We start from the raw sequence: 27,781 nt of genomic DNA, 5'->3' as shown, positions 1-27,781 counted from the left end.
GTACACTCAGACATAAGGTAGTATCCTGACCCTAAGGCTTTTCTTGGAACACTTTTATTTTTGAAATGATGAAAGATGATTGAGCTTTAGTTTGTGTGTGTGTGTGTGTGTGTGTGTGTGCGTGTGTGTGTGTGTGTGTGTGTGTGTGTGTGTGTGTGTGTGCGCCCGAACGCGATGTATGTTACAATGGATGACGCAGTTCGTGGTGCACCACAAGTGTTACCTAAGTCTCCTCCTCAGAAAAAAATCTAACTATCTGCAGTGAGGGTAGCCACTTGTTACAAAACATATTTCCCCTGCATTATTCCTCTCCATTACGCCACTTCCTTGATCTGCACATTGCAACCCCATTTAAAATCATACAAGTTCAGATGTGTGCACTTCGTAAATCACTTGATTGCTCCACTCCTTACTTCTGAACTGGCAGAAATTGGACGACTTCAGGCTGTTAATGCTTTGTATCTAATCACACTAATTATAATAATAATAATAATAATAAAACTGTGTACCGCACCGTAGGAACCTTTAAGCCCTTAAGTAATTACTGATGTGTCGTGCTGTAATTCATTTGTCTGGTTTGAAGCGAGTAATTAAACAACTTCTCGACTACTGTAGGTACTTTCTACAACTTGCATAAGACATTTTCTTCCGATTTGTATAATGTCTCATTTTTATCACCAGCGACGAATGGCACAAAAGGACAACATATGTGTGCAGCGGAGGGTCTGTGTGAGGAACCTGTATCGTCCACAGCATTAATGCTACTAATTGAGAAAAAGTAATTATTGATAACTTACATAATCAGTATTAGAATCTTAGAAAATTGTAAAAATAGTTAGATCTTCTGAAAATAATTTAGTTTCGTGACTGAAACAGAAATGAATCATTTAGTTTTTATCCCTCAGAAAATTTCATTTTACCCCTCAGAGGGTAATTACACTTTATAGTGTAATAATTACCTTCACAAGAATTTAATGTTATTATAACATGTACATAAATAAACATAATCTTTTTCTAGCTTTTGTATGTGTGTTACAAATCTTTATTAAAAAAGATTACCTTAATGCCGCAAGTATTCGTTCTTCTGCACTCACACATTCCCTCATAAGTGTATTCATGTGCTGATTAGCTGGAGCTACAATTTTCACTAGGGTGATGTAAGATTCCTTTGACATTTCGTAGAATTCTAAAAATTTTGTATCACAATTCCGTTCTGTGTACGGATGCACGCATAGCTCTTCTGTGTCTTACTTTTCTTCCGCCGAAAACAGGACATCATAGCATCTTCCTCATCACTAGAACTGCTCATTATACGGTTGGTTATTAAAGGAAATAACCAATGAAGTTTTGTAGCTCACTGCTGGAAGCTGAAGGAAAATCGCGCCCACAACGACTGCCAATTGACCCGTGTGCGGACGGCCTTAATGTCCGAACCCCAGAAGAAGTCACTGTGAGAGACATTCTGCATCACAATGTGGTTTACAGTTGAAGTGCGTAGAGTGAACGTTCCTAGAATCGGCAAAAGATATGCCGCTTCTTTGTACGTATATCTCACGGAAAGACCCAAAGATAAAATTAGAGAAAAAAATGTTTCAAATGGCTCTGAGCACTATGGGACTTAACTTCTGAGGTCATCAGTCCGCTAGAAGTTAGAACTACTTAAACCTAACCTAAGGACATCACACACATCCATACCCGACGCAGGATTCGAACCTGCGACCGTAGCGGTCACGCGGTTCCAGACTGTAGCGCCCAGAACCACTCGGCCACCTAGGCCGGCTAAAATTAGAGAGATTGGAGCTGACACGAAAGCTTACCGCTAATCGTTCTTGCCGCAAACCATTCGCAACTGTAACAGGAAAGAGGGGAAGAGACAGTGGTACACAAAGTACCTGTCGCTACACACAGCAAGATGGATGGAGAGTGAAGATGTAGATGTAGATGTAGGTGTAACCGATACGAGTAGTTACCGTGCAGCCTTCATCTGTTGACATGTCCCAGTTACGTAAGGGTTGTCACTCACTGGTATTGAGGTAGCAGGGGCACTTAGACAAAAAAAAAAAAAAAAAAAAAAACAGTACTGAAGAAGTAATAGAATTCCCCAGAAATTTTACGACAGAATCGATAAAACTTTACACTAGAACTCTTAAACGTATCTTTACTGCACAAGGAACTGATTTGATACAATCACAATACTGAATATGATTTTTATGTATATTGAGATCACCCGCAAACAGAGGGGAATGAGACAATTTTCTTCCCAAAAGTGCATTAAGAAAGTGCAGGCTTCGCAGTTTCAGAAGAAGGAGTTCCATAAAATTATCAGGTGGATAATTACGACCTTAGAGAAGTGTGTCAAGAAACGCAGACCTGAGATGCCTCACGCAACATCTTCTAGGTGAAATTATCAAGAACACTAATTGAGCAATGAAGCTGCTTAAGCACAGAATATGAACTCTATCTCTCGTAACTTAACAATTACAATTCGTTGCCTTTGCAAGTCTAACACAGCAGCTGTGAGAACTTTCTCATTACATATGGTAGAGCGTTATGTTTACAGTGAAGTGACAAAAGTCATTGAATACGTTCCAATATCGTGTCGGAACTCCCTACGCCGGGCGTAGTGGAGTAATGCGACGTGGTATGGACTCAATAAGTCGTTGGAAGTCCTCTGCAGAAATACTGAGCCACGCTTTATCTATAGCCGTCCACAACTGCAAAAACGTTGCCGGTGCACGATTGTTTTTGGGAACATGGATGCCGGCCGCGGTGGTCTAGCTGTTCTAGGCGCTCAGTCCGGAGCCGCGCGACTGCTACTGTCGCAGGTTCGAATCCTGCCTCGGGCATGGATGTGTGTGACGTCCTTAGGTTAGTTAGGTTTAAGTAGTTCTAAGTTCTAGGGGACTGATGACCATAGATGTTAAGTCCCATAGTGCTCAGAGCCATTTGAACCATTTTTTGAACATGGATGCCAGTGGTCTCCAAGTGACCGAACATAACCATTTCCAGTCAATGAGCGATTCAGTCAGACCAGAGGACCCAGCCATTCCATGTAAACGCAGCCCTCATCATTATGGACTCACCACCAGCTTGCACAGTGCCTTGTTGACAACCTATGCCCAGTGGGCATAGGGTCGAACCTATACGGCCACGATACCAGGAGTGGCGATGCAAGCGATGTCGCGCTGTTAGCAACGACACTCTGTTGCCGTAGCTCATCAACGCCAAATTTCGCCGCACTCTGCTAAGGTATACACATTCGTCGTACGTCCCATATTGATCTCTGTGGTTATTTCGCGCAATTTTGATTGTCTGTTAGTATTGACAACTCTATGCAAACGCCGCTGGTCTCGGTCGTTAACTGAAGGCGTTCGGTCACTGCGTCGTCTGTGGTGACATGTAATGCCTGAAATTTGGTATTCTCGCCATACTCTTGCACTGTGGATCTTGGAATACTGAATTCCATAACTGTTTCGGAAATGATGTGTTCCATGCGTCCAGCTCCCGCTATCATTTCGCGTCCACAGTCTTGTTAATTCCCGTTGTGTGGCCATAACCACGTCGGAAACCTTCTCATATGAATCACCTGAGAACCAATGACGGCTACGCCAATGCACTGCCCTTTTGTACATTGTGTATGCGATACTACCACGATCTGTACTGTGCGTATCGCTAGCTCATGAATTTTGTCACCTCATTGTGTGTCAGTATCAACCCGCCAGGGTAGCTGAGAGCGCTAACGCGCTGCTTACTGGACTCGCGTAGGCGCGCCGGCCCCAGATCGAATCCGCTCGGCGTATTAACGACAACGGCCGGTGTGACGGCCAGCCTGCATGTGGTTTTTAGGCGGTTTTCCACATCTTACTAGGTGAATACTGGGCTGGTTCTCACGTCCCGCCTCAGTTACACGACTCACAGACATTTGTAACACATTCACACTTTTTCACGATTTACACGAGACGCAGACAGCTGGGGTACACTACTTCCATCCTGAGAGGTATGGGGTGGCGGCAGGAAGGGCATCTGGCCACCCCTTAAACTTAACCATGCCAATTCCGTACTTAACCCTGCTGACCCTGCGCACAATGCGAGATAAAGGCAGTAGTAAAAGAAAGAAAGAAAGTGTGTGTCAGTATCAATTAAAAACTTTTTGATGGAGTTAGTAGTGCGGTAGACTGGTCTGTACAAATTTTTGTGTCTGTCTGTTGTTCAGTTTTATCTGTTATTCAGTTTTGTAACCAGAGATTGTGTAGTTGCATTTGATGCATCCGCCATACCAGTTGCCTATTGGGCTGCGATATACATGCGTAAAGAAGAAAAGGATTATCAACCCTGGTACCACTCATGACACATCCATAGACAGAACCGAAACTGTCTCAGTAGACTCCACGTGCGGGGTCTTGGAGGCTCCCGGTCCGTGGGTGCGCTGTGCAGCCAAAATGGACGCTGCCAGCTCCAGCGTAACTGTTGAACATTATGACTGCTGCAGGCTCAGTGATGAAGGTTTCTCCAGCAGACCAAGCCAGGACACGACCTCAGGTGTGAGGCTGTGCTGTGCCCGCCAGTGACCTCATGGCAGTCAAAGAATGGGGCACGCAGTTCCAAATTGTTTATGGCAGAGCAACAATTTTCCACACATAGGCAGAAGTGAAGGAATTTCCGGCAAGGGATGGAGCAGTGGAAGCTGGGTTATGAGGGATGTGGATAGGAGTCACCTTGAGGAGTTGACGAAGAGGGGTGGCCTTGAGGAGTGGAAGGGGGAGAGGGTGACCTTGAAACCCTCGATACACTGACATACACTACTGGCCATAAAAATTGCTACACTAAGAAGAAATGCAGCTGATAAACGGGGCCGACCGCGGTGGCCGAGCGGTTCTAGGCGCTTCAGTCCCGAACCGCGCGACTGCTACGGTCGCAGGTTCGAATCCTGCCTCAGGCATGGATGTGTGTCGTGTCCTTAGGTTAGTTAGGTTTAAGTAGTTCTAAGTTCTAGGGGACTGATGACCTCAGATGTTAAGTCCCATAGTGCTCAGAGCCATTTGAACCATTTGATAAACGGGCATTCATTGGACAAATATATTATACTGACATGTGATTACATTTTCACGCAATTTGAGTGCATAGATCCTGAGAAATCAATACCCAGAACAACCAACTCTGGCCGTAATAACGGCCTTGATACACCTGGGCTCTGAGTCAAACAGAGTTTGGATGGTGTGTACAGATACAGCTGCCCATGCAGTTTCAACGCGATACCACAGTTCACCAAGAGTAGTGACTGGCGTATTGTGACGAGCCAGTTGCTCGGCCACCATTGACCAGACGTTTTCAATTGGTGAGAGATCTGGGGAGTGTGCTGGCCAGGGCAGCAGCCGAACATTTTCTGTATCCAGAAAGGCCCGTACAGGACCTGCAAATGCGGTCGTGCATTATCCTGCTGAAATGTAGGGTTTCGCAGGGATCGAATGAAGGGTAGAGCCACGGGTCGTAACACATCTGAAATGTAACGTCCACTGTTCAAAGTGCCGTCAGTGGGAACAAGAGGTGACCGAGACGTGTAACCAATGGCACCCCATACCATCACGTCGGGTGATACGCCAGTATGGCGATGACGAAAACACGCTTTCAATATGCGTTCACCGCGATGTCGCCAAACACGGATGCGACCATCATGATGCTGTAAACAGAACCTGGATTCATCCTAAAAAATGACGTTTTGCCATTCGTGCACCCAGGTTCGTCGTTGAGTAAACCATCGCAGTCGCTCCTGTTTGTGATGCAGCGTCAAGGGTAACCGCAGCCATGGTCTCCGGGATGATAGTCCATGCAAACGTCGTCGAACTGTTCGTGCATATGGTTTTGTCTTGCAAACGTCCCCATCTGTTGACTCAGGGATCGAGACGTGGCTGCACGATCCGTTACAGCCATGCGGATAAGATGTCTGTCATCTCGACTGCTAGTGATACGAGGCCGTTGGGATCCAGCACGGCGTTCCGTATTACCCTCCTCATCCACCGATTCCATATTCTGTTAACAGTCATTGGATTTCGACCAACGCGAGCAGCAATGCCGCGATACGATAAACCGCATTCGCGATAGGCTATAATCCGACCTTTATCAAAGTCGGAAACGTGATGGTATGCATTTCTCCTCCTTACACGAGGCATCACAACAACGTTTCACCAGGAAAAACCGGTCAACTGCTGTTTGTGTGTGAGAAATCAGTTGGAAACGTTTCTCATGTCAGCACGTTGTAGGTGTCGCCACCGGCGTCAACCTTGTGTGAATGCTCTGAAAAGCTAATCATTTGCATATCACAGCATCTTCTTCCTGTCGGTTAAATTTCGCGTCTGTAGCACGTCATCTTCATGGTGTAGCAATTTTAATGGCCAGTAGTGTAGAAAGACCCGTAACTGTTCTTGAAATGGCTCAGATAAACTACTGCCAACGTTGGCGAATCGTCCCCAATGATTTTGAACAGTCACTCTATCACTGGCATTCACACCACAGATGGCTCTGAGCACTATGGGACTTAACATCTATGGTCATCAGTCCCCTAGAACTTAGAACTACTTAAACCTAACTAACCTGAGGACATTACACAACACCCAGTCATCACGAGGCAGAGAAAATCCCTGACCCCGCCGGGAATCTAACCCGGAAATCCGGGCGTGGGAAGCGAGAACACTACCGCACGATCACGAGCTGCTGACTTCACACCACAAGTTCAAATGCTGGGCCCATGATGCTTGCAAGTTCAGCTGTTGAAAGTGTTGTATCTGAGTTACGTGGCCAGTATTTTGGGTAAGTAGTACAAATGTAATAAATCATTAACAGGATCATTCGATACAATACCTGCTATAAAGTACTGATATAACTAGAAGTATCAGTTGAAAATTACCTAACAAAAGCTATCAGTGTCAAGATGAAAGTACTCGATACCAAGAAGTATCGGTATTTTTTCGCTGTTCCTACCCATAGCATGTTCTGTGCAAGTAAAATAATGCCATGAAAACATAATTTTGTCCTCAGAATAACAGACCTTCCGGACCGAAACTTGAAACCTGGAAGCAAAATTAAAATTTACAAAAATTTGTCTAACTCAAAAAAGTTATCATCTCTGTGCGTTAGGTTGGGATTAACGGAAGATTTTGCCAAGGTTTTGGCTAGATACTGTGAACGGTTTACATACATTTATTTTAAATATTCCAATAGTGTCAAAAGAAAACTGAAAGTAACCAATTTTCTTGATCCAGACATTTGAAATGTAGAATTTGTAACAAAAATGGAAATGGTAATGAAAAGTTATGGATAATTTTGAAAGAAGTTTACAGCAATTTTTTAAAATTCTTGTGGATCCGAAAAGTAAGTACACCCTGAGGAACATACTGACTAAAAATAAAGGAACGATTGTTCAGTGAGACGAAAGCACATTTTTTCCATTTGCATTTGAACTTCTTTCCCAATAACCATGGTGGTGTCAGCGAGGAGAAGGGAGAGATGTTGCATCAAGATATTAAGGAAGTAGAATGCAGGAACCACGAAAGTTGGACCGTCGTCGTGATTGCTGACTATTACTGGATTAGCGCACATTGTTTATCCTACCAAATATGCTGCATCAGCGAACTCGGCAGCCGAAGCGCTAACGCATCCATGTCAGATGGCACTCGACTCGAAAATAAGCAGGTTCGAATCCTAACGTTGAAAGAAATTTTCACTGCAAGTATTTCGCCGGCGAAGGGAGGAGGCATGTTAGCGTAAAGTTCCTGTTACCAGTCGTTGCATCAGTAGCCTGGATTAAATTCCGACTCTGTACGCAGTGTCTCGTGATGTGGGTGCGTAAGACACCATCTGGAACACTTTTGAGCTGAGATATAAAGATCCAGGCCTGTGAAGTCCTAGAGGGAATAATGTCGTTGCTTCATGAATTAAATGAGAAAGCGGGGCACGATCGATCACAACACCTGCAATTCGGTCACTCCTTCCTGCAATTTTGCAAGTAAATTAGGGATTACCTGCAAGGCTGCCTGTCACCTTGATAGTTGGGCACCGGAGATCGCAGTCTACAGCAGGTGTTTGAATTACGTCGTGTTTCTGAATTATTGAGGGACAGAAGGCGGGGCTGCAGACCAGTTACAAAGGAGCTGCAATCGAGTTAAAGTATAAAGTATATATCTCTTAGTAAACATGGGGGAGGGGGGAGAGAGAGAGAGAGAGAGAGAGAGAGAGAGAGAGAGAGAGAGAGAGAGATAGATAGGCAGTCTTCGCAGTAACTGATAATCCATGAATCCACAGTTCTGAAATACTATTGGCACAAGCAAGCTATCCACGGAAAAAGAATACATAAATGAAAGAAATGGAAATGAAATGAGCGTTTGGCGTCATTGGCCGGGAGGCCCCTCGCGGGGCAGGTCCGGCCGCCATATCGCAGGTCTTATTACATTCGGCGCCACATTGGGCGACCTGCACGCCGGATGGGGATGAAATGATGATGAACACAACACAACACCCAGTCCCTGAGCGGAGAAAATCTCCGACCCAGCCGGGAATCGAACCCGGGCCCAGAGGACGGCAATCCGTCACGCTGACCACTCAGCTACTGGGGCGGACATAAATGAAAGAAGAAAAGAATGGTCAGTGTGTTCCAACCTTTGCAGAAAATTCTCGAGATACTGAAAAAGAACCAATCGGAAGGAAATAGTTAATGAGTCACGAGGAAAATAGTGGGGAAAAACGAAGGTTCAGGAACGTGCATGCCGTGCTTGCTTACTACAGATCCACTGACGTATAGTCGCTGCACTGCTGAATGCGTGGAGATGCAGCGATCATAACGTGCATCTTTTTAAGATGTGACCGTATTCCTGTAAACGCCTGATCTCAAAGCAATGAAGTTCAGAACATGTTGCTACTAACATTGCGGCCGACTTGCACGCCAGTCTTCCCGATTTATGGAACCAACCAACCATGACCAGCTACTGCTTCAGAGTGGAGCTCAGAGTGGGCTCCAGAGCGCGTGTCATTCAGTTTTATCACCTCGGTGGTCACACACCGCCAGCAAAAAGTTAGTTCCGTGTTTCCAGCTCGACAAAGGACGTACCGCTGCCCACTCCAGTGGCATTTGAAATGGATATGTCGGGGAGACCTCTGGAGTTTAGGTTGGTCATTCTGTGATGGTGCCAGATCAGAACCCTTGCGAAAAAGTCTTTCTGTAAGGGTGTAATCTGTGAAACGAGTTTGAAGTCAGTGGGTCATGTCTTCCTTTTCAACGGACGTACCATCTTGGGACTGTTTTACTAAGCTGATTTCCTGTAACCGTTCTTATCCGGTGGTTCTTCCCCTTGACAACACGTCTCTCACTTAGGAGTTTGCTGGGAAAATTACTTTTAGGGACGAAATTTGTCTACCTAATTTACAGCCCATTAATTATGTATGTGCTTACAGTAATTTGGTTGTTTATCTTTTTCACAGTTCATATCTGTGCTTGGATATTAAATTATAAGGGGCGATCAAAACTTACGCTTTCAAAAACCGTACAGTCCAGAAGCGGTATGCCAATCAGACAAAATGGCTGTAAGCAGTGAGACAATCATCGCACCGCCGCAACAGGTGAAGATACTTGTTTGGTAAAACACTGTGTCCTGGTGTACGAAGCCCGTAACTACCTGCTACTCATCCTCGAACAACAGAAACTACCTGCTACTCATCCTCGAACAACAGAAATCGTCGACCCTTCATGGCCTGTTTAAAGAGACCGAAGGTGTGATAATCATATGGGGGGACATTAGGGCTGTAGGGTGAATGCTCGAGTGTCTCCCACTTGAACTGTTGTTAACTTCTGGTGGACTCCCAGATCGACCGGCGTCTTGTGTCAAATCGCGACCAGCTCAGAACTTGGCGCACCACTCCGTAGTGGTGGTTTTCGACAGATATGCTGCCTCACAGACATTCTTCATTCTCAGATGGATGTCTACCGGTGCTTGTTCTTCGGTAGCCAAGAAAATAATAACAGCATGTTGACCTGTTTGGTAATAACGTTTCCATAGTTAATATCTCACATTTACCGCACGCACCTCAGAAAGACACTAATGCTACTAATTTCTTGCCTACATCTCGGTGCCTACATCGCCACATCGGAGTCGTGGTACGATGCATATGCGCTGCAGCATCCTCCTCGAACTGAAGCTTTTTGATCGCCCCTTGTGATTTGAACACATACTGCGAGGAAGTTCAGGACAGGTCTAATCGCCATAAAGTGAAAAGTTTTACATTTTTTATCGTAGTGTTACTATATGTTATATATATACGCGCCAGAAAAGTCTCCTATCTGCATGGTGATGGTGATCCATCCGTCGGATGGGGACCTTAAGCTTTACGGCCCTCTTTGTTCTATTCATGAAGAGCAAGCTATTTGCTGGCACCGGGTTTAATCCTCTCCCTTCTCTAATCATCATCACACAGTAGAAACATAACACTAGACTATACACACATCTATTACTTTCATTTACACTCCACAAATATACATGTGACACAACTCTCACATAGTCGCAAGGAAAGGGACCAGTGTGCGTGAAGGAAGAACATTCTTTCCGACAGGCAGCTGAACCCGCCATTAGGATTTTCAGCCAACAGTTCCATACGTTTTTCTTTATGCTGCATCCAATTAATTATTTTCTAGCTCAAAGAGTAAGCTAAACTCTATGCACCTCTATACTTTATGCTATGTGCTTTCAATCAGTGTTCCCTGTAGGTGGCCCCTGATGGGACAACTGGTGATATGGAGCTCATTTACATTCCGCCAAACATTTACACACAAAGCAACCCGATTTACATCTTCACATTTCAGTGGTATTGTTTCCATAATCTTTAGATGATTAATACAGAGTTTCCTGAGTACTGCACATGTAAGTAGGATTAATCAAAATATCCACGGGTATGCTGCCGGTCTATAGTGTCCAACGGGCACAATATTTCGGCGATCATACATGTCGCCATCATCAGGTGAACTGACGGACTGAGCTCCTGTGAACGTGCCGGCACGGAGATACGTACGCTATGGCTGCTCGGAGGGAACTGGGTTCGGTCGCGGCGGCGGCCGATTTAAATACCCTCCGCCCGCGGCGCGCTCCCTCCGCCGTCCGCGCCCCGCGCCACGGTAGCGAGGTGGAACAGATTGCGACGGTGTCTGAGATGACGTCGGTGTGATGGCTCTGTCCGCCGTGGTCGTCACAACTATACGTTTGCTCGATTTACTCTTGATTAACCCGATCGCTGGTTCCCAAGCCTTGCTAAGATTATAGCCACAGTCACGGTTTATGAGGTCGTCATTGGTGCGAATTTCGATGGCCTCTTTAACAACGCTGTCCCAGTATCTCGACGTCTGTACCAGAATCCTCGTGCGGTCATACTCCATGGCGTGGTTTTCCGACAAACAATGTTCAGCGACCGCCGACTTGCTCGGATACATCAGTCGAGTGTGCCTCTGGTGTTCACGGCATCGATCCTCGACGATACGCATCGTCTGACCAATATACGACTTGCCACACTGACATGGAATCTGGTACACGCCGGCCTTCCTCAAACCCAGGTCATCTTTGGCGCTCCCCACCAGTGCACGAGTTTTATTTGGAGGACAAAACACAGTTCCGACCCGGTGTTTCTTCAGAATGCGGGCGATTTTCCCCGAGAGAGCGCCTGTGTATGGAATAAATGCAGTGCCTACCTCCTCCCTCGTGACGTTATCCATCTCAACAGGTTGTGCTGCAGTGGTTGGGCGGAGAGCACGTTGAATCTGCCACTCTGAGTACCCATTTTTTCCGAAATACAGTTCTCAGATGTTCCAATTCTTGGGGTAGACTCTCTGCGTCAGAGATAGTGCGCGCCCTATGTACTAGAGTTTTAAGTGCCCCATTCCTCTGTGAAGGGTGGTGTCAGCTGTCTGCGTGCAAATACAGATCAGTGTGCGTAGTCTTCCGATACACCCCATGACCTAGGGTGCCGTCAGCCCTTCTCTTGACCAAGACGTCAAGGAAAGGTAATTTACCCTCCGTTTCAGTCTCCATAGTGAATTTGATGTTGGGGTGTATGGAGTTTAGATGTGTAAGGAAGTCAAGGAGTTTATCCATACCATGTGGCCAGATGACGAACGTGTCGTCTACGTAACGGAAAAAACAAGTAGGTTTCCATACGGATGACGACAGGGCTTCCTCCTCGAAGTTCTCCATGTACAAATTCGCTACCACCGGTGAGAGTGGGCTACCCATGGCGACTCCCTCCGTTTGTTCGTAGTATTCTCCATTAAAAAGAAAATACGTGGAAGTCAAGACATGCCTAAAAAGTTCAGTGGTCTTCTCGTCAAACTTCTGACTAATCAATTCTAGTGACTCTCGCAGGGGTACCCTGAGTCAGATATCATGGTGAGTTTTGACGTCGTTTCCTTGTTTACGAGGGATTATCAAATACGCCGGGAGAAACTCAAGAATCACATCATACACGTTTATGGGGAGGAGATGTATCGCAGCATGAAGAAATTTGAAACGTTGCGCCACCGTAGATGTCGTTTACTAAGTACTCTTGCCTTTCTAAAGAGATGTCGTTCCGAGAATGTTGTTCCAAAGTTTGCTAAGGTTATGCATCACATCGATTCTGCAGCAGCTAAGAGAATCAAGAAATGAGCCAGCCTCGCATTGGTACGTGAGAGAGTGCAATTCACCCGCCGGAGCCTTGAGTTTATCTCACAGGAATTACTCAAACTACATTTGCAACTGGCTAGTAAGTTCAGTTCTTGTTTCTGGGATTGGATTGATGGTGTCACCTGGGTGTCCGCTGATTCCGCCCATAAGAAGGCTACGGGACGTGAAACGGCTAAGTTCTCACGTCTCCTTGACAAACCATCTCTGCAGGTTCCGTGCAAGACTGTCATCAATTTGAGTGGCATGGTGTTGAGTGATGATGCGTTCTCGGTTTTGCAGAAAGGTCTCAACTTCGCTCCCACCCCCAAGTTCACTCCGGTTGCAGAAATTGTTAGTGCTGTTGAACAGGTTGCAGCTCGACTTCCGCCAGAATCAGCCGAGGAAATACGTCGTGAAACTTGTCGTGCGTTGACGAAATCCAAGCCGATGAAGTCAAATATCAGCAGTAAAGAGAGGGCGATCTGAGGGAGCGCTCTGAAATTGTTGTCTTACCGGCTGACAAAGGCAATGCTATAGTTGTTGTCTCCTATAAGGACTACACTGATAAGATGCAGAGCCTGCTAAATGACGATTCCTACCGGAAGATCAGCGTTGACCCTACAAAGAAGGTGGACAACAAGACGAGGGCGCTTCTCAAGGACGCAGATTTACCGGAGGGTGACGCTAAGAAATGTTACCCCAAGGTCCGGTACCGCCTAGACTATATGTGCTTCCGAAGGTTCACAAAGAGGGGGTACCATTACGCCCCATTATCAGCAACATCAGGGCACCTACGTATTTGTTGGCCAAATACCTGACGGGAATATTAAGTCCTTATGTGGGTAAATGCCCTCATCACATCCGTAGTTCCGGGGATTTTGTTAAACGCCTTGATAGCTTCAGGTTGGTTGACTCAGATATCATGGTGAGTTTTGACGTCGTTTCCTTGTTTACGAGGGTACCCCTGCGAGAGTCACTAGAATTGATTAGTCAGAAGTTTGACGAGAAGACCACTGAACTTTTTAGGCATGTCTTGACTTCCACGTATTTTCTTTTTAATGGAGAATACTACGAACAAACGGAGGGAGTCGCCATGGGTAGCCCACTCTCACCGGTGGTAGCGAATTTGTACATGGAGAACTTCGAGGAGGAAGCCCTGTCGTCATCCGTATGGAAACCTACTTGCTTTTTCCGTTACGTAGACGACACGTTCGTCATCTAGCCACATGGTATGGATAAACTCCTTGACTTCCTTACACATCTAAACTCCATACACCCCAACATCAAATTCACTATGGAGACTGAAACGGAGGGTAAATTACCTTTCCTTGACGTCTTGGTCAAGAGAAGGGCTGACGGCACCCTAGGTCATGGGGTGTATCGGAAGACTACGCACACTGATCTGTATTTGCACGCAGACAGCTGACACCACCCTTCACAGAGGAATGGGGTACTTAAAACTCTAGTACATAGGGCGCGCACTATCTCTGACGCAGAGAGTCTACCCTAGGAATTGGAACATCTGAGAACTGTATTTCGAAAAAATGGGTACTCAGAGTGGAAGATTCAACGTGCTCTCCGCCCAACCACTGCAGCACAACCTGTTGAGATGGATAACGTCACGAGGGAGGAGGTAGGCACTGCATTTATTCCATACACAGGCGCTCTCTCGGGGAAAATCGCCCGCATTCTGAAGAAACACCGGGTCGGAACTGTGTTTTGTCCTCCAAATAAAACTCGTGCACTGGTGGGGAGCGCCAAAGATGACCTGGGTTTGAGGAAGGCCGACGTGTACCAGATTCCATGTCAATGTCGCAAGTCGTATATTGGTCAGACGATGCGTACCGTCGAGGATCGATGCCGTGAACACCAGAGGCACACTCGACTGATGTATCCGAGCAAGTCGGCGGTCGCTGAACATTGTTTGTCGGAAAACCACGCCATGGAGTATGACCGCACGAGGATTCTGGTACAGACGTCGAGATACTGGGACAGCGTTGTTAGAGAGGCCATCGAAATTCGCACCAATGACGACCTCATAAACCGTGACTGTGGCTATAATCTTAGCAAGGCTTGGGAACCAGCGATCGGGTTAATCAAGAGTAAATCGAGCAAACGTATAGTGCATGGTGGCTTAATTAAATATAATGAAAATACTTTTTAAATTTTTCGTAGCTGTCTGTCCGATTACACTGTGTCTTGTAATCGGTTGGCCCTGACTAGTACTATTACGCACTCTGACTGCATAGAACAACAACAAAGAATGAAATGAAAATTTCAGTTAATACAATTCATTAATTAAGTCCCCAGCAACTATAAAACCTACTAAACCAAAGCACAAATGTAATTGTTCTGTGTGTGGGAGTGTGACTCAACGTACACATCTGGCACGGTTCTTCTTCAACAAGACAAGAAATTTCAAATACCAATTTTACTGACGTGATAAAAGAAAGTTACAAATACTATAATTGCGTAAGGAAAGCAGAATTAAACTCTAATACAAGAACACACGCCAGATGCTTTGTTGACTGAACCTGTAATAACGCATTATTTAGGACACTGAAATAAAAAGAAACGGAGTTAGTTACCTCATTTATATTGATGAAAATCACTCTAATCCTTACAATATATCTCTACACCGATTCTCTATTACCACATCTCAACAAGACTCTTCAGTGTCACATCTCAGCAAGCACTGGCTACTAGCACATCTCAATAAACACTCTCTGCTACGAGTTCTTAACAAGTACTGACTATTACGAGTCCTCGACAGGCACTGACTACTACGAGCTCTCCCCAAGCACTGACTACTACGAGCTCTCGACAGGCACTGTGGAGGCGGCTTAATAATACTCTTTGGCGCAATCTCTGGCGCAGAGGCTCAGTGTAGCCACCTTTCATATGCCCCTCATCCACAGGCCAGAATTTGATGGTATTTTTGCCAGCATTGGTGGTGAAAATACCACCAAATTCGTCCAGAAAAATACAGACAAAAATAAAAGATAATATTAATACCTAAATATCACATAATTAGTTAAAATTTTGGCTTTGCACTGACCTTTCAATAACCTAATATATGAAATACAGTAAGCAATACAAATTCTTTCATACATGTGGCTTTACATAATAGTTTACACAATACACAAAAAATCAGTTTATACAAATGTTCACATAAAATGCTTTCAATGATTAGTTCCAGTAATAGCACCCAGCGATGGTCAACAGGTGCAAACACCAACAAGTGACATCATTTTAGTAAAAGCAGTTTCATCAGTGGCACCCAGTAAAGTTGAGCAGGTACACACAGCAACAAGTCACATTTCTCAGCAGAAGCAGTTCCATTAGTGGCACCCAGCAATGTTGAGGAGGTGCAGACACCAACAAGTGACATCATTTCAGTAGAAGCAGTCCATCAGTGGCACCCAGCAATGTTGAGCAGGTGCAGACACCAACAAGTGACATTATCTCAGTAGAAACAGTTCCATCTGTTGCACCTAGTAGTGTTGAGCAGGTACACACAGCAACAAGTCACATTATTTCAGTAGAAGCAGTTCATCAGTGGCACCCAGTAAAGTTGGGCAGGTGCAGACACCGACAAGTGACATCATTTCCATAGAAGTAGCTCCATCTGTGCACCCAGTAGTGTTGAGCAGGTGCAGACACCAACAAGTGACATCATTTCAGCAGAAGCAGTTCATCAGTGGCACCCAGCAATGTTGAGCAGGTGCAGACACCGACAAGTGACATCATTTCCATAGAAGTAGCTCCATCTGTGCACCCAGTAATGTTGAGCAGGTGCAGACACCAACAAGTGACATTATCTCAGTAGAAACAGTTCTAACAGTGGCACCCAGCAATGTTGAGTAGGTGCAGACACCGGCAAGTGACATCATTTCCATAGAAGTAGCTTCATCTGTGCACCCAGTAATGTTGAGCAGGTGCAGACAGCAACAAGTGACATTATTTCAGTAGAAGCAGTTCCATCTGTGGCACCCAGCAATGTTGAAGAGGTACACACAGCAACAAGTCACATTAGTTCAGTAGAATCAGTTCATCAGTGGCACCCAGCAATGTTGAGTAGGTGCAGACAGCAAGAAGTGACTTCATTTCCATACAAGTAGTCCATCAGTTGCACCTAGCAATGATGAGCAGGTCCAGAGAGCAGTCCATGATATTCACTATCACTGATCACACTGTTCATCAGAGTATATAAGCACAAATTAAACATGTCCTAGTGGCACCAATCATGTAGAAAAAGTACAAGTAACAGTCCAAAATATTCACTATCACTGATCACACAGTTCATGAACAGAAATTAAACATGTCCTAGTGGCACCAATCATGTAGAAAAAGTACAAGTAACAGTCCATAATATTCACTATCACTGATCACACAGTTCAGGCATGAACAATAGTTTGAATGCACATACAAATGCTTTTACACTAAACATACAAATCATAACAAACACTCAAATGATGTCAGATAATTGTCATATTAACTATTACAAATACTCAAATATCAGTAAACCTATAATATTTATGGGTGTCAGTGCAAGCCACTACAAACAAATAAAATAATATTTAGGAGATAGGTGGGTAGGATTAGGAAAGGAAAACACACAAAACACACTCACTCATCTTTCATCCACATTAAGTACTACTGTGTAATTGAATAGTGTTAACTGTGTAAATGCAATTCTGTCAAAATTTCATGTTCATCATGTGTATCAAGTAGTAGTGGCAGCAATGTATAACAGTCAATAATAGTTAAGTCAACGTCATAGTCATCATGTCAAGACCAATGTTTGCCAAGCCAGATCAAATGTTGAACAACTGTCAGTGAGCCAAGATATGCAAATACTTCCTCTCTTCAAAAAAAAAAAAAAAAAAAAAAAATACTGCTTAGTGATTTAACAAAGTGTGTGTAGACAATCTCCCTTCCACTTTAGTGTTCTAGTCTGCTATCTTCATCCTCCTTGTTCCATATAGACCAACAAAAAAAATATGCTCCTCACTTACTTTACCTCTTATATACCAAAACTCCAATAATCATCAGCATCACATAATCTCAATACTTCAATAATACCTCTTACGTCGATACATATAAACCTTATCATCAATATCATTTACCTTACCTCTTGTCCACAAAAACTCCAATAATCATCACTTCATATAATCTCAATACCTCAATAATATCTCTTCAATACGTCGACACATATAAACCTTATTGCCAATATCATTTCACTTCCATAACAACTCTTTCCTTTAGTCAGTCTCCTCGAACAAGTACAGATAAAATCCTAGTGCAAACTTCAGTTCATCATCCCGTACAATCTGAAGACACATTGTCAACACACAACCTCTGTGTAATCCATCTGACCCAAATCTTCTACTCATTATGAATTATAAACAAAGAAATGCATACATGACCTCTAACAGACTTAGTTCGAATAACTCTCAGTAATTAAGTACGATTACGGAGTGTGAGTGATCATAATATTTCACAATGTGTACACCACTTCAAGAATTATGGCAAACAGAAGCAAACATGTGTGGAGTATTTCTTTGTGTCAAGTGTCACTTCCTATTTCAATTGCTCACGAAAAATGCAGTGTAATAACTGTCAATGGTCTAAACCTAGTAATGGTATGTCATGTCGTTAGCTTCCTTCCTATTAGCATAAATTTATACAGCTTCCATAAAACCTCCAGCTCATGTGACTTCAACGAAGTTCTTTGCACTAATGTCGTTTATGTCGAATTATAGCAGTTCATTTTCTTATCTTAAAAATATAAGGCACTGAGCGTAAGCAAAACATGCAATAGCGAGTAAATATACCAGTAGTGAACAGAATGTCAACAAGTGGATGCAGCACAATTCTTACAACGAGGCTCTGGCAAGCGAACAATCTATAATTAACACCATACTGTAACCTAAACTCTATGTTCGTACACTGTACAACAGCATTGCTATATACCAAATTAAAGAGTAGTTGTGACAACAAACAGAAATGTATAAATACGCAATCCATACGCATAGCAGCAAACAGGTCATTAGCATCATATCAGCATAAGCAAATAAATGTTCATATGTAATCTTAATAAGTAAACATGAACGCGTAAGCAAATAAATCACAAAGTATAACTTACATACCTAACCACATCAGCACAATAAATCAGGTGACAATTATAATTTAAATAAATAAGCACAGCAGGCACATAATAATAAAAAAAAATATGACATCAGTGAAAAAGCATAGCAGCCAAGCGACGCATAATATATACAAGTTACAACCCAGTTCATTAATAATCATTGTCAAAATCAGTTAACGTACGCAAGCACGTCGCTTCACAAGTAAATTCATAGAACATGAAATTAGCACAAAGTATGAGTCACGTAATCGCGAGCAGAAAATTACGTCTAAAGTACGTACCTAAGTGGAAATATGTTACCTGAAAAATGAACTCAATTAACAGTTACCTTTTTTTAGTTTATTAGTTTCTTCTTCGAAATTACATTCTTCCTGAAAATTTCTCGATAGCAAGTCGTCTTAACGTCGGACACGCACAGAATTTACCTGAAGTTCTTAAATATTTTATACAACCGTATCCTGAAAAATACTGAATGTTAATAACATAATTCATCAAGTCACTATAGCTTTATACTGAATTTAATCGGGGAAATTAAACTGTGTGTTTGTTTACGGCTTTCAGTGCATTCGCACTGAGCGCTCGATCAGCTGTAGGCGCGTGACGTAGGAAGCAATTGTTCGCGGTCAACGACTGCCTTGTGCGGCGCGCAGACTTGACTGTTGCTTTGAGTATGTGCCGCCGCCAAAACACAGCGCGGTATCCTTGTACTCTCCGCATGTTTACATGTAGCTGTGAGTTTCTCTAAAGTATGTCATTCCACAAAAGTTTTTACGTTAGATATATGATGTATTCCTTTAGAGCGTCGAGATTTAAGAGTTTCTACTTCGACAGTGTTATCATGAATAATTTTACGAATTCTATATGGACCGTTATAAAGCAGAAAAAATTTGCGACACAAGCCTTTTCCTTTGTGAGACAAACGATGAGACTTAATTAACACCTTCTGACCAATTGACAAAATCTTTAAACGACCAGGACGTTAACTGATCTCTCTCTTCTAGCAGCCGCAGATGCAATATTTCGTAGAGCCAGGTTGACAACTTCAGAATGCCGCAGTTTCCGTGAAGGCGGAAAAGGAACTATTTCAGAAATGGGATTTGTCGGTGCTTTATTTTTTAATGTCAATATAGGCGGTAAAGAAGTTGAATCATTAGGGAGTTCATTCAGAATGTTTTGAAAAATATGAAGATACTGATCCCACGTTCTGTGATTCTGATGACAATAAAGACGACACAATTTATTGATTTCCTTCATCCATCTCTCTGAAGCGTTAGATTGAGAGTGAAAAAGTGAAATGAAAATTGGTTTAATTTTACGACGCTGTAGAGTACGAAGCCAAATTTTAGAACGAAACTGTGATCCATTATCTGATATAACCTTATCAACATGACCAACTTCTTTAAGAAAATGTTTGATGAAAGCGTTAGATACTGAACGAGCTGTTGCTTTGCGTAACGGTGTAAAACACACATATTTTTACGTCAACTCTACTGCTACGAAAATGTACGCAAAACCATTAGTAGAACGAACCACTGGACCGAACAAATCGACTGCAGCCATCTCCTTTAATTTCGCTGGAATGATAGGAAACAACGGTGCTCTATGAGAAACTGTTGGCGGCTTAGCCTCTTGACATAATTTGCATTTGGCCAGAACAGATCGAATACGTTTTTCCATATTACTGAAGTAACAATTTTCTCGTAATTTATGAAAGCATTTTCTGGGACCAAAGTGTGCATAACTGAAATGCTTATACCAAATCAATTTATTGACCCACTCATCAGGAATACAAACTAACCAAACAGAGTTGTCGACCGATTTTCGTTTAAAAAGAATGTCATTGCGAACTAAATAATGCTGTCTAATCGCTACGCTTTCCTTTCTCCTCCACTTCTCCTTAATGTCCTTCCAGATTGGATCCTTATTTTGCTCCTTAGCGATGTCCTGGAGCGAAGACGAAATAAAGTTCTCAAATGCAACACCTTGAATATACATCAAACAATAATTGTTTTCTATGCAGTCCTCTTCAGCACTTTGTTTCAAACCCACAGGTGCACGTGATAAAGCATCAGCAACAATATTTGAAGAACCCTGTATGCAAACAATACTAAAATCAAATTCCTGTAGGTACAACGCCCATCGTGACAATCTTCCATGAGTTAATTTTGTTGACATAAGAAATTTCAGAGCTCGATGATCGGTGTAAACCTTAGTATGTCTGCCAAACAAAAATGTGCGAAATTTTGTGAAAGCCCAAACAACAGCCAAAGCTTCAAGTTCCGTAATCGAATAATTCTTTTCTGATTTAGAAAGAACACGACTTCCAAATGCAATAGTCTTTTGTACTACAACGCCGTTTTCTTCTATCTCTTGAAATAAGTGTGCACCTAGGCCTTTGTACGATGAGTCCGTCGCCAAACAAAAATCTTTAGATAGATCCGGATGTGAAAGAAGTGGAGCTGCAACTAAAGCATCACGAAGTTGTTCAAATTCTGATTGAGCTTCCTCATCCCAACACCAATTAGATTTCTGTCCAGATAGTTCACATAAACGAGGTGTGGCCAAATCGTCCAATCTAACAAAGCGTCGAAGAAAATTACAGACACCAAGGAAACTACGAACATCACGTTTTGTAGTAGGAACAGCATAATTACGAATAGCGTCTAATTTTTCTGGATCAGGAAGAATACCTTCTGTAGAAATAATGTGACCGAGAAATTTCACCTGAGAACGACCAAATTCAGATTTTTCTAAGTTCACTGTAATGCCAACTCTTGCAAAGATACGTAATAATGAGTCCAAAATTTTGTTGTGCTCACTCCAAGAATGTTTAGCAATAGGAATGTCGTCAACATATGAAGTAATATTGTCACGAAGATAAACAGGTAAAATTTCGTTTAGACTACAATTGAATGCTGCAGAAAATATAGTAAGTCCAAACGGTAAATTCCAAAGTCACTTTTAGGTAAATTAGTCATATCCGGTTAATGTTTACTTACTCTCTAGATAGATTGATAGTCGAAGAGTTGTTTTGACAGATGCAAAGAATAGTAAAAGAGTAGGCAGCGGTACAGAAAACTAAAAGAGAAATAGCACCACTACAGCTCGGGGCCCTATGCTCGCTACGGCACATATTCACTTAGAGTAGTGAATCCCCTGAGGACTTTAATAGCTGCACATAATTTCCAGTTTGTGACTTTGTGGCAAATTTGGCGGAAGTGCGTACATAAATTGATCTAGCCATGAACATGGATGTATGTCATTCTTAGAGTTGCGGAAGATCTTAAATTTCCGAACAGTCAGAAAGTGTTTATAGTCAAAGTTTTCGCCTCGTGGCGACAAACACCTACCGCGTCTGTCCCAGTCCCAATGACGATTATTGTCAAGTTCGCGCGCCTGGCGCTCTCTTGTTGCATCCCGTAAATGAAACAAATTATTTTCTTCAAAACCTTCTGCTAAACTAACACTTGTCAATTTACCTGAGATCTCCTCAACTCTTTCCGATGAGTCACTTAATTGTTCTTTCTGTTTATGTACGTCTTCCGTAAGTGTCGCGACTCGGGTTTCAGTATTGACACATTTGGTAGTTAACTGTTCATATTGTTGTGCTAAGTTATTCACTCTGTCATTTGGTACGGATTCCTCGATTCTCTCAAACATCTCCTCCTTATCGTGCGCACGTTGTAAATTCAACTCTGAAAATTTCTGCACTACCACATGATCTCTTTCTTCCTGTTCTCTATCCTGTTCCCTTTGCCTAATCTTTACTGCAACTAATCTATTATTATGAGAATTCAAAATCGGTTGCGCCTCCTCTCTAATTTCTTTATTTGATTCGTCTTTCGTGTATTTGAAACATGTCCCTGTTCGTGAGCCTAACTGTGTTTCCATTGTTCCCATATCAGTTTCTAATTCAGATCGTAACTGTGATCCCACTGCTTTCATCTCGGTTTTAATTGTTCCTATTTCTGGGTGTTGTGTGCTGTCCTTAGGTTAGTTAGGTTTAATTAGTTCTAAATTCTAGGCGACTGATGACCTCAGCAGTTGAGTCGCATAGTGCTCAGAGCCATTTGAACCATTTTTTGTTCCTATTTCTGTTTCAATTGTTCCTATTTTTGAGCATAACCGTGTTGTCATTGCTTTCATTTCTGTTTTTAATTCAGATCCCAAAGTTCCCATCTTTGTTTTAATTGTTCCTATTTGTGATCCCAAATTTAATATTGCACTCATTAACTGCTCCATTTCTTCTGTCGTTAACCTCGTATTCTGTGAATTTTCTGATTGAGAAAAATTTTGAAATGGTTCCGGACTGTCTTCCCGACTTATTAAATTGTTTTCAACTCCATTATTCATCATACTGTTGTCCTGTGTTGGCGAGTTCGCCATGTCAACAATTTCGTCATTCTCACTATTCATCATTTTCGCCTTTTTCATCGACCGCGTAATCATTTACAAAACATAAAAAATTCGTCACTGTACGAAAATTACACACAATGACTCTTTATCTCCAACAATACCATTTGCATGAAATGTTTCCCTCAAACACGATTAATCGAACAATTGAAATAATTGCGCTAAACTGTCAAACACGTATACAAGACAACAAATCAAATCCTGAGAAAAATATCATTAGAAGAATGACAATTACCAAATCTACACATGCAAAATAGACTACAATTACTAAACTCAAATTACTACAACAATACTACGGTTTACTATTTTTACAATCAGAAGAATTCCAAGGGACGATCCGAAGCAGCGGTCGCCACGTGCATGGGGGCTTAATTAAATATAATGAAAATACTTTTCAAATTTTTCGTAGCTGTCTGTCCGATTACACTGTGTCTCGTAATCGGTTGGCCCTGACTAGTACTATTACGCAATCTGACTGCATAGAACAACAACAAAGAATGAAATGAAAATTTCAGTTAATACAATTCATTAATTAAGTCCCCAGCAACTATAAAACCTACTAAACCAAAGCACAAATGTAATTGTTCTGTGTGTGAGAGTGTGACTCAATGTACACATCTGGTACGGTTCTTCTTCAACAAGACAAGAAATTTCAAATACCAATTTTACTGACGTGATAAAAGAAAGTTACAAATACTATAATTGCGTAAGGAAAGCAGAATTAAACTGTAATACAAGAACACACGCCAGATGCTTTGTTGACTGAACCTGTAATAACGCATTATTTAGGACACTGAAATAAAAAGAAACGGAGTTAGTTACCTCATTTATATTGATGAAAATCACTCTAATCCTTACAATATATCTCTACACCGATTCTCTATTACCACATCTCAACAAGACTCTTCAGTATCACATCTCAGCAAGCACTGGCTACTAGCACATCTCAATAAACACTCTCTGCTACGAGTTCTTAACAAGTACTGACTATTACGAGTCCTCGACAGGCACTGACTACTACGAGCTCTCCCCAAGCACTGACTACTACGAGCTCTCGACAAGCACTGTGGAGGCGGCTTAATAATACTCTTTGGCGCAATCTCTGGCGCAGTGGCTCAGTGTAGCCACCTTTCAATAGTTGTGACGACCACGGCGGACAGAGCCATCACACCGACGTCATCTCAGACACCTTCGCAATCTGTTCCACCTCGCTACCGTGGCGCGGGGCGCGGACGGCGGAGGGACCGCGCCGCGTGCGGAGGGTATTTAAATCGGCCGCGGCCGCGACCGAACCCAGAGAGCAGACTGAGCCGCCGTAGCGAGAGGACGCTCTGGCTCACCGCAGCTGCTATTGTCTCGCTCGCGCTATTGTTCTCGCGCGTCTTTGTCTGCGCGCCTTTGTTAAGGGGCGTTGGTCAACGGCGTCCGCGTGGCAAAAGCAAAAGCTTGTCTCTCCTGCTGACTACTCGCACGCGGGTTGGTTAGCGGCAAAATTGTCGTGTTGTCTGCTACTGGCTGTGGCACAAATCGATTCAGGAATCGATTTGCGTCACGCCTAGGGAACGTTAGGGCACGCTGTGATCCAGGACCCCCTTCACGTGGGACCAGTCCGCGATCACTAGATATCTACATCTTTTCTTACTCAATTACAGGTGCCCCATGGACCCAAAAAATAGCTGCCTAACCGCCATAGAGGATGTTGTCCCGACAGATCGCACTCTGTCGGGGGCAACATCCGCCACACCACCCGCCTCCAGCGATACCGCGTCCACGGTCGGTGCTTCTTGCGCCCCCTCAGGCTACCGCCCCATCTCTGCCGTTGAGCTGTTTGTGATTATGAATCGCATAGCAAAGCCAAAAACACCCGCAGAAAAAGAGGCCGCGGAAAAGGCGTACGAACATTTCGTGCGCCACGACTTAGCCGCCGCCCTGGCACAACAGCCGCAAACAGCCTTCCTTTCCGCTGAGTGAACTGCCGCGCTCGGCCATAGAAGAGGTGATTGTTCCGCCGGGAGCCCTGCCGGGTGTAGCAACTCAAGATGTTGCTGCTCCGGCGGAGGCGGCCCCGAATGGTGTTGCGTCACCAGTCTTGGCTACTCGAGAAGCCAGTGCGCTGCTAATCGCCCCAACGGACAATTACAGTGAAGAAGCCGCTAGTGCGCCAGTCCTCGCCGTGCAGGGACTGACTGACAGCGACCACCCAAACCCAACACGGCACCCAACAACGCCAGTGCTACTAGAAATTCCTGAAGCCAACCTGGGGACACTTCTATCGGCAGAAATGTCAATGGAAGTGCAACAGGCATCACGGAAACGACCAGCCACCTCTGACTCTGAGGAACAAACCGCAGCAACCGCGCCTGAAGGGCGCCAAACAAAAAAGAAGGCTGCTGCTGCAGACGCCCCCACAGCGCCCCCTGCAGCCGAGGAAGACGGTTTTACCGTACCAAACCGGCGGCACACTGCCAAGCCCAAAAGGCTTGAGAAGGTGCTCCCCCCACCTCCAGCCACATCAAATCGGTTCGCAGAGGCGACCGAAGATGTCATGGAAGCGGAACCCGCCGCCCCAGCACGTAAACAGGCACGCCCCCCTCCAGTAGTCGTGACGTGGGACGACGAGTTCATGGACCTCCGTCGCATGAGTAAAGAAGTGGTGGAAGTAAAGTCAATCAAAGTCCAACGGAATAACGTCTATAAGGTCCTCCCAACATCCATAGACGAGCACAAAAAGCTCATGGATCTCGTTAGGGATCAGGGACTCCATTGCTATATCCACAACACCGAGTCCCTGAAGCTACTAAAGGTGGTTATACGTCACCTGCCAATCAAGATGGACCCTACCCACCTTAAACACGAACTCGCGGAGTCGGGTTTTTCCGCGCGCACGGTAGAATTAATGACATCGCCGCGTACGCACAAAAAGATGCCGTTGTTCCTTGTCGTCCTAGTGGACAACGAGGACAACAGGAAAATCTTTCAACTCGACAAAATTGCGGACATCGATGTTTCAGTCGAACTACTCAAGGCCAAAGGCAAGAGGCTTCAGTGTTACTCTTGCCAAGGCCTAGACCATGTTGCACACAACTGCACTATGCCCGCGCGTTGCGTGAAGTGTGCAGGTGCACACCAAAGCCGTGATTGCGTAAAAAAGCGCGACGAACAGCCTAAATGCTGCAACTGCAGTGAGCCGCATGTTGCCAGCTACAGGGGCTGTAACGCATTCAAATCCCGCAAGCGTGGCAAGGCTGCCAAAAAAGTGCAGCCAGGAGTCAGTTTTGCGTCTGTTGCCGGGAGACGGGCTGCTGAACAGCAGGCCCCGCCTCGCGGTGAATGCCGCCTACCCGCCCGCAACCTGCAACCACCTACCAACACACTGCCGGAACCCAGTGCTGCTGGGCTACTCCCACCGCCCCCCCCCCCCCCTGACCCACGCCGAAAATGGACAGGCTGCCCCTGCTGCCAGCCTAGTACAGCCCCAGCGCCACCCGCCCCCGCGGCCGCGAGCGCTATCACTGATGATCTGCAGACGCTACTGCAAACATTAAACAGAATCATGACACAACTACCCAGTCTAGTCTCCGCAGCTGCGACGGCCCTCCAGGCCATCGCCCAGCCCCCCAGTCATGGATAACGACCATACCCATGGCCTGACTATTTGCGTTTTTAACGCAAACAGTCTTATACCGCAGCAGGGTGAATTTAGGGAATTTCTACACAGCGAGGCAGTAGACATCTGCCTCGTCTGTGAAACATTCCTAAAACCCGGTGTGCACGTCAGGGTCGCAAACTACAGCTGCTACCGCACTGACCGGCCGACCCACGGCGGCGGAACGGCGGCGTATGTTAGGTCGTCCTTGCGGCACTACCCGGTGCAACTGCCACAACTCGAGCACATTGAAGCCACCGCCGTGACCGTCAACACGTCTGTCGGCAAGATCACCTTCGTGGCGGCATACCGGCCGCCGCGGGGTGTTCTGCAAGAGGCCGATTTCGACACCCTACTGGACATGGAGGGGAGGCTGTTCATCGGGGGGGACTTTAACGCAAAGTCCGCCCACTGGAACTCCCGCCTCACAAATGTCAGCGGGCGCCGACTTGAATGCACCGCCCTCAGACACGGCGCCATCATTCTAGGGCCCTACGACCCAACCCACATCCCAGTGCGCGGACAACCAGACGTTCTCGACGTTGCTGTACTGAGGGGGGTCGATCGGTTTACGACTGCCGAGACGAGGACGGCTTTGTCATCAGATCACTTGCCAGTGATCTTTGACATAGACGTCGTCGGCGCGGCGGTGCGGGCCGGTCGTCCATCCTTCAAAAATATTAACGTCGAGCACTTCCAAACCGAGGTACGGGAGTACCTCACAGATGCCCCTGATCCGGAGGAGGTGGGGGCGGAAGCCGCCATCACCTCCCTAAATCAGGCGCTCCTGCGAGCTGCAGAGACTGCCACACCTGGTCGCACTCGCCAGCCACAAGACAGGTCGCGACGCCTCCCGCAGCAATACGGGAGCTTATAGTGGCGAAAAACCATCTCTTCCGCGAG

At 44.7% G+C, this 27,781-nt stretch overlaps 1 protein-coding gene across 1 annotated transcript in view; it reads left to right on the top strand.

Annotated features, from left to right (window-relative positions):
- Nucleotides 1-6,742: 6,742 nt before the first annotated feature.
- The window catches only part of LOC124594306, a 33,270-nt gene continuing 12,231 nt past the window's right edge, over nt 6,743-27,781 (top strand). The window contains exons 1-3 of the mRNA XM_047132669.1: nt 6,743-6,804; nt 24,885-25,110; nt 25,154-25,891. Coding sequence (XP_046988625.1) covers nt 6,743-6,804; nt 24,885-25,110; nt 25,154-25,891 — 1,026 coding nt within the window. The remainder of the gene's footprint in view (nt 6,805-24,884; nt 25,111-25,153; nt 25,892-27,781) is intronic.

This window comes from Schistocerca americana, chromosome 2 (genome assembly GCF_021461395.2).
Source record: "Schistocerca americana isolate TAMUIC-IGC-003095 chromosome 2, iqSchAmer2.1, whole genome shotgun sequence".
NCBI lineage: Eukaryota > Metazoa > Arthropoda > Insecta > Orthoptera > Acrididae > Schistocerca > Schistocerca americana.
Note: the sequence above shows the minus strand (reverse complement) of the source record. Positions and strands in the feature narration are given on the sequence as shown.